Source organism: Nestor notabilis, unplaced genomic scaffold, assembly GCF_000696875.1.
Source record: "Nestor notabilis isolate BGI_N333 unplaced genomic scaffold, ASM69687v1 scaffold12976, whole genome shotgun sequence".
NCBI lineage: Eukaryota > Metazoa > Chordata > Aves > Psittaciformes > Psittacidae > Nestor > Nestor notabilis.
Window position 1 is genome coordinate 18,507 of NW_009933389.1, and position 8,122 is coordinate 26,628.

Here is an 8,122-nt window from a genome sequence, read left to right on the forward strand (position 1 = left end):
GCTTCTGAACAGCTTCTGAGACATTCCCTGGGCCTGCGCTCTTGCCACAGTACCTTTTCTTAGCATTAAATGAAACCTAACTGTGTCAAAAAGTCAGTTGTTGCTTCAGCACAAAATCAGCTTGGTGAGGTTGTTGGCAGAGACCTCAGTGCTTTGCTTCTCAGTGATGATAACCCTCTTGGGGAAGAGGTGCTTCTTGAACAACCAGAGGAAATACTTCATGCAGAATAAGGGGATGTTTTGGGGTTGTTTTTTGCTTTCAGTTGTGTTCTTATTCAAATTCCCAGTCCAGTGCTGCACACCACGTTTATTACTCACAAGCTTTCCTGAGAAAAATTTTCCATGCGAGTATCAGCTTCTTTTAGCTTTGAACAGGCTAAGGGAGACCTGCAGTCAGAGTTGAGCAAAGTTCAGGTGAAGAATCAGATCTTGCCTAGCACAGAGCTCAAAGCAGGGCAGAAAAGTGATCAAACAGTAAGTGCTCCTTGGTGCTGCAGTGGCTGGACATCACTTGTCTTCTCCAAACCCCATGTGCCATGTGCTATCCCCACTTGAGGCTTTCTTGGGTGGCAGAAATGCAGCAGAACATCTCTCTGCTGGTGTGTGATTGCTTCAGGACGCAAGCATGGGCTGGTATCATGCATCCTGAGCCATCGACAGGGCATGAAAATGCACCTGCCATTAATCTAAGAGATGTCTTGATTCTCCAGATATCTGTGGCATCATCAGCCAAGGGCTTGTGAGACCAAGCTAACCCTACCTGGGGCAGAGGTGCTGTTGCGGGAGGGGGCAGGCAAGTCCCTCCTGAATGTAGCTCATGTGAGCAACTCTATTACACCAAACTTCCTGTAGAAAGAGACGGTTAATACTAATACGAAAACCACATTGCTATGGCAGCAGACGAACAGCTCGTGTGCACCCACAGCATTTTCTAGGTAGGAAAACTGAAGCTTATTGAGGTTTTTCTTATTTAACAGTTTCTGAACTTCTGATACCACTTTGTGTAACATCTTTACCCCTCAGAAGCTAAAAGTAGCTCTGTGGGGCTGTACAGGGCCATACTGCTTCCCTCCCATGGGGATAGAGGCCTGAAAGGGCGGTGATGGGCTTGTATTGGTGCTGGCCTTCAGTGATAGGAATTCACCATGTCTTGGTAAACCTCTTGTGGGGGATAGATGAGCTGCTGCAGTGTTCAGCAGTGTGTTTTGTCCCTTTGTGAGCCAGTGTTTTGCTTTTGTCCCCAGTGCAAGAAGAAGGTTAAAATAATTCTGAAAAGGCATCTAAAATGTTCTACAGGTGCTTTAGAGGAGTCAGCATCCAAGTGCTGCCACGTGTTGGTCTGTGTAAGGGTATATTGGGGATTCAGGCAGTTACAGACAGGAGAGTTGGCCAAGAATTACATTTAATTATTTTTTTAAAGGATTTTTTTAATATACAAAAGGAAATAAAAAAATAAATACTTTTTCATTGCTGTGAATGAATTACAATGTGCTTCATGGTTTCCATGAACATCAGTCCTTACCCAGCAACACACTCAGGTACAGACACACTGTCTCAGACTCCTGTAGGGATGAGGTGGTGGAGTTTGGTTTTATTATATAAAAGGGATTTATTTTTTTTAAGAAAAAAAGTCCTTCTGTGTTCCAACACTCTCTGGGATTCACATTTTTTTCTACAAAATATATATTCTTTTCATAAATTATAAAACAACATTTGAATTAAATAAACCCTAATACCATCACAGTATTGTTGCATTTCAAAATGTAGCAGTTCAGATGTTCACAGAAAAATAAATCTTACAGGAAGGTGCAAATGAAATATCAGTCAAGCCCAAACCTTCTGTTATTTGATTTTAAAGAGATTGCTATTAAAAATACATCCACTTTTGAGCCTTTCATAAAAATCTCTCATAGCCTGTTGTGTGGCACCTTTGACTCTGCTTATAATGAGTTTCCCTTACAGTAAACTTAGAGGTTTGCTTTCTCTGACTGTGCCTTAATGATGCTGCCTTCAATGAAGAGTAGGTGTGATGGTGCAGGGTCAGTTATCAGTGAAAGAGAAATAATTCGCTCTCTCTTTGGTGAAAAGCAGACATGAAAGGCCTGATGGACATCTACCCTTGAGGCAGAGCCCTGTGGTTAAAGCTTATCCAAGGCAGCAATATGGCTTCAAACCATATGGCTTTCAAGCCAGAAATGGAATTGGTGGGGGAAAAAAATTGGGGCAAACCCCAAAATATAGTGAACATTTGAAGTCTTGGCAACTGTCTGGGGAAGTCAAGCACTAGTAGTCCACGGTGTCCTTCCTGAGTACATCTCTGGAGTGCTTCCTCACGTAACTGAGGTTGTGGAGTTGAATGCTGTCTTGCAAATCCTGCCTGGAAAGGCGTCTCCTGAACTCATCTGTAGTAAAGTAGTAGATGACTGGGTCCACACAGGAGTTCAAGCTGGCAAGGCACAAAGCTACAACGTGAAACACTGAGATCACCTTCTGGACACATCCATTTTTAATCTTTTTGGTTTTGACAAAGAAATCTAATGGAAAGCTGATATGGTAAGGTGCAAAGCAAATCAGAAATACCAGAGCACAGGTAAGAATCATCTTTAAAGCCTTTTTTTTCTCTCCAAGGTCATGTGAAGCAGAATTTTTTTCTTTTAGTGATAAGATAGTCTTCCATGAGCAATATAGGATGATGAGTAGGGGTGTTACAAACCCCACCAATTCACCTATTGTCATCATTGCAATGGAGATGGGAAGGTCAACTTCCTTTACAGGCAGATCCACAAAACATGTGTTTTTAGCATCCTGGTGGAGTCTGAGAAGCGGGAAAGGCAAACAGCCAATGCAGACCACAACCCACCCAATGATGCTGATGTACACATCACAGATGCGTTTGCAGTCACTGAATTTGAATGGGTGCATAAGAAACAAATACCGTCTTACACTGATGCAAACCAAGAAGTAGATGCTCGCGTACATATTGACATACTTCAGGTAGAAGCAAAACATGCAGAGACCTCCTCCAAATTCCCACGTCCCTGTCAAGTAGTAGAAAATCCTCAGGGGCAAGGACAAAACCTGTGATAAGTCAGCAATGGCTAAATTGATCATAAATATTACAGCCCTTTTAGTCTCTTTCATGTACCCATAAAAGACCCACAAAGCTAATGTGTTTCCTATTAGTCCAGGGATTAGGATGAAAGTGTATGTAATTGCATAGTAGGGCTTGAGGTCTGTTTCAGTGCAGGTGGAACTGTTTGTCATGGTTGTGATCCAGATCCCTGCTCAGCCCCAGCATGGTAACATGTTCCTCACGCTTGTCCTGCAGCCAGGTTGTGCTTGGCTTGTGCTTAAATAAGGAGATTCGGCCCTGGCATCCGTATGGGAGGCTTTGGTTACTAGATCATCATGTCCGCTCTGAGGAGGAGCTTTGTTATAGGGTGTTAAAGTCCTGCTCGTGTGCTTTGCTTGTGCTCTTTGTCAGAAATGACCAGACCTTACTCTAGTTGCTTGCAGGATTGACAGGGAGAAGATCCGCACCAGGAAATGCATCATGTGCTGAAGCAATTGACAGTTCATCACTGGGGCTGCACCTCTGTCACCTTTTAGGTAGCATTTCAGCCACTTCTGTCAACACAGGAGTTTGACAACCAGTGCAGCCCTGCAGATGAAAGACAGAAAGGTGCATTTATAACACTGCGAGGAGACATGGGTCTTACAAAGCAAGAGGTATGGGAAAGCTTGCAAGAGCAGTAGGAGCATCTCTCTAACAGAAACCTATTGCTAGTGGTATCTGTGGTGGTTGGCTCTTCTCCCACCTAACAAGCACCACGCCTTGCCCAGTGAAGGTAGGTCAAAACCACTGAGTGATAAATAGGAAATGTGTTTAATTGCTGCTACAAACCAGCCTCCTGTGCTGTACCACCAAGCAGAGATCGGAGGGCGTATTTCACTTGCTACCAGCTTTCTGCAGCTGTGTCTTTCCCAGCTCCAGTTTTCCATCCAAATCCCCCTTTGCCTTCAGTAGGTCCCTGGGCTGTGGGACCAGGGCAGCAATGACTGACCTGGTGCATCCTCTCACTCATCCACTTTTCGTCTTGGCTTCCCAGGTACCAGTACTATCCCCTAAGATGTGGGCAGCTGCTCAGCAGAGTGCAGGTGGCTTACAAGGAGCTGCAAAGCTTTACCTTAGGCTGATTTTCATCCAGAATGTCTCAGCTTCTTGCCTGACGTTTGCTCTGAAGCGCCAGCAGCAAGGAGCTTTGGTGACTTTGCAGTGCCATCAGTCACTGTCCATAGAGGTATCCCATGCCTGCAGATGCTGGCACTGCTCCTGTGAACACTGCTTGGGCAAGACTGCACCTGCCTGGGAGCATCTGCAGGGGTGCTCACAAGATTAAGCCCCAAGCCTGCATCACCCATATCTTCCTTCCAGTGATATTTAAATTATTTTTTTTTCTTTAAACAAGCTTGTCTTTCTTCTCATTTCTTGCCCAGGGGCTCCCAGTCAGGATGGCTGAATCACACGTCTTCTCCTGGGGGGTAAATCCACCCTACCTCCATCGCTGGGCCGTGAGACATGTAAGGGGAAGGACAAGGTGCAGTCCCAGCCCATCTCTCTGTTCACAGCCCATTGCACACACGTGCACAGTAACAATTCTCCTGCTGCCCCCCACCAGCGCTGCATTTCCCTCTCCCCATCTCCTGCTCCCTCCAGCCCAGCCCCAGGGCAGGGATGTGCTTGCAGCACCTTCTGCCTCTCCCTGGGGCTGCAAACCCACATCATGAGGGGTCCTAAAAAGGCCAGCTAAAGCCGGGGAGCAGCAAGGGTGCTCACCCGGGGCACCCAGAAATGTCCCTGTGAGAGCAACCGCTCTCGGAATGGGGGTAAAAATGTGGCAGTGTGAGAAACTGCACTTTGGAAATCCCAAGCAGCAGTGTTGCAAAGTTCAGCTGAATGCGCTACTTAAAAACCAGCAGAATGCTAAAAAAAGCTCCAGAAAGAGGAAATCTTGTTTCATATGCTCTGCACTCACTTCCCCTTGGCACAGAATGCTGGCTGCAGCATTAGGTGCAAGACTCTGCCCAGGCATGGCTTCCTTCTTCCGCTGAATGGTTCTCTCTCCCCTATTTTGCTAAGGAGACCCCACAGCCAGCTACATCGGGCCACTGGATTAAGAATCCTCATTTGCACTTAACAAGTCAGAAACACCAAGTAAGATTTGTAGCCAGCATAGAGGCTGGCTGTTAACATATGTTAAAGCTGGGCACATGTGGTGTAAAGTATTTTCTCCATGCTGAAGGACAGCCATCTATCCATGTTCTCCATACAAACAAATGCAGCACCTGGGGGCCTGAAGTGCACTGGGACTCTGCCCACATCAGAGCCTGTCAGACCCTCTCCACAAGTAATCAGGCTCCTCACCTGAGGCTGGTTATAGCTGCCTCAGGTCAACTCAGGACCCTCATTAACAAATCTACTGAGTTTTACCCCAGGAAAAAAAGCCACAGCAGCTCTTAAAAGCCAGCTTAGTGGGGGAAAGAGGCTCTTAACCAGCTTAAGGGAAAGCAGCCCATGGAAGTGTACTGTTTGTAGGTGCTGCCCCTGCTGTAGCATTGTGCCTGGTTAGCCCTTGGAGTTCAGGTCCTTAGAGAGTCCAGGATGCTTCCTAATACCTCCTGCTCCCTCCCAGGACCAGGGTAAAAGAGCAGCCTGGAGACATCCTGACACCAAGCACCATTCTTGCAAGGACCGCTGCAGGTGAGCAGTGGGTGTTCAGGCTCCCCGTGTTTGGTGTGGGGCTGGTATTTGTGCTGTAAAAGCATATTGAGCCTGTGGTAGAGGTGACACAGGCTGGTGCTGCACCTGATGCCCTGTTTGGTGTTATCTGCTAACTTATCCTTTGGGGGATGCCTTGGGTGTGCTGCCAGCTGGGGCTTCTCTTGTTTCCTCTGTCTCCTCCACAGCCTAATATAAAAGCAGAATGTGCACAGGGGTAACTTCAAATAGAAATTTAGTTCCCTGCTGAAGCTACACAGGCAGAGGCAGTGTAGTGGTGGCTCTGTTCCTCCCTGTGCTGTCACCTGGGGATGTGGGGACGTGGGAAGTTGCCAGCAACCAGAGCAGGGCAGCAGTGTCCTGTGCCAGGCTTCTCCTGTAACTGTGTATTTTCTAGGTCACCTGAAGTGCTGCTGTCCTATTTTGGCAGAGAGAACTCCTAGTAGTAAGAATTAATAAGGTAATAGCTAAAAATAGAAATAATAGAAATATAAACTGACCATTGCGCAGGATTGTTCTTTAGCCCTCTTTAAAAATGTCAAAGGAGGATAAAGGTTTTTCTTCCTTGAAGCAGTTTTCTGATAGATGTCCAATTTTTGTATCTTCTTCCATAAAAGCAATATTGCTTCTTCCTGTGCTAACTGTGGAGATATCTCTTTTATTTCCTTTTTGGTAGAATCTGTCCACAGAGGCCATGGTACTTTTGTTAGACATCCTCGGAGCCTTCTGTGTTTTGCTGTGCTTATAACACAGCAGGAGCCCTGACATTCTCTGCCTGCCTTACCCCAGCCTGGGCATCTTGACATCCCATCATTAGCACCTCCCTGCCCAGCTACCACCAACTTCCAGAGCATCCCTCCCGTACCACAGTGTCTGCTCTGCATCATACACCAGACACGCTCTGAGTTGTCAGAATATGTTTGCTAATGCTGTGTTTGCAAAGCGCTATGGATGAGTGAAGCTTTTTCACTTTGACTTAGTTGCAAAAAAAACCAAACAAACTCTGGTTTAATGCCATGTGAAATATTATGCTTTTGGCCTTTAATCCCTTGCAAAAGCTGTTGTCCTCTTGTTAATATTTATCCTGGTTAAAAATGGAAAGTAAACCCACAGCAGTAATGTTGTCTATTAGCCTAATCCCTCACCCCTCTACTCCCTTACTGGCTCACCCTGACGTCCCTGGTGGACGTGTGTGGTAATGAGCACCAAAGCTGTGGGTTTTCCACCCAAACCACCAGCGTGTGCCCCCCCAGGGATGTATGGCCATGTGCCCACCGGGCACAGGCAGCCCTGCTGCCTCCCTCCATGGTTCTTGCAGTTAAGAGGAAAATTCAGTGGAAAGTCAGCGTGCTGCCTCTTGTGAGGAGCAGACCGCTTAAGAAAACCCACTGGACAAATACAGTGAGACAAATGCAAGTGAAACCTGGAGCAATGAGTAAATGGGACTAACTATCCCTGTGCTTGTGGAGATGGGGCTGTATGGCCTCAGAAAGTCCACTTATGTGAAGTCCCTTCACACCAGCTGTGAGCTTTGCAAAGGTTCAGAATCACTGCAGTTGGTGTTATTCTTAAATGCAGCTTCTTGAAACCCATGAAACAGTAATAGAAAATATGGTTTGAAACGTCATGGCTGGCTATTTTGGCTTAAGGTGTACCCTCCTCTCTGTCATATACACAGAGCACTAGTGAGCACTTACAGGAGCTCATTCTTCTGATAAATGGAGATATTGGCTCCTCACCCACCTGTACCTAGGCTAAGCTTGCACAGTCTTGCTTCTACTCATTTATTTTTGGAGATTCAAGGGCAGGAGGGTTAACGCAGCATCGTCCTGCCTCTCGGCACAGCGTCCCCATCCCCTCAGCACTGCCACCGTAAGATGCACCCAGTCCATGTTGCAATAATAAATAAAATACAGTATAAACCTGTTAGCCTGAACCAGAGATAACTGGGGATAAAGGGGTATCAGACCTACCTTTGCTGTCTCGCTGGGCTGCTCCGGTGTGACCCCGCGGCCCCGGTCTGTGTGTGCTGGCAGCGGGTCCCACCCCTCGATGTGCAAAGCAAAAGCGCAACTGCTGGGAGGGAGCAGCAGCGTGGGAGGCGAGTGGGGCCCTCCCCGGCCGGCAGCGCCTTCTGTGAGCTCCTCCTGCCCGTGGGCTGAGCTGGGCCTGACCCTTTCACTTGCTTGTCTTTTTTTGTGGTTATTTATATATATATATATGTATGTATGTATGTATGTATGTATGTCTGTGAAGGTGCTGTTGGTTTTGGGGTGTTCTGGAAACTGCTGCGGTGTCACAGCAGAGACTGTTTGCTGTGATGCTGCTGTCACACCACCAGCC

The 8,122-nt window shown here is 46.8% G+C and overlaps 1 protein-coding gene across 1 annotated transcript; it reads right to left on the reverse strand.

The window, feature by feature from the left end:
• Nucleotides 1-815: 815 nt before the first annotated feature.
• Nucleotides 816-3,264, reverse strand: GPR174 (G protein-coupled receptor 174). The gene is made up of 2 exons (XM_010016865.1): nucleotides 2,296-3,264; nucleotides 816-1,010 (listed from the first exon to the last, which is right to left on the reverse strand). The coding sequence occupies exons 1-2, from the start codon at nucleotides 3,262-3,264 to the stop codon at nucleotides 816-818; spliced, it is 1,164 nt and encodes a 387-aa protein (XP_010015167.1).
• Nucleotides 3,265-8,122: the final 4,858 nt, after the last annotated feature.

What these genes read in the sequence shown, in the direction of transcription:
- GPR174 (XM_010016865.1), bottom strand. Translation starts at nt 3,264, where the DNA reads ATGACAAACAGTTCCACCTGCACTGAAACAGACCTCAAGCCCTACTAT. An exon ending in ATGTACTCAGGAAGGACACC is followed by an intron (nt 1,011 to 2,295) that starts GTGGACTACTAG and finishes TGAGGGGTAAAG; the next exon opens with ATGTTACACAAAGTGGTATC.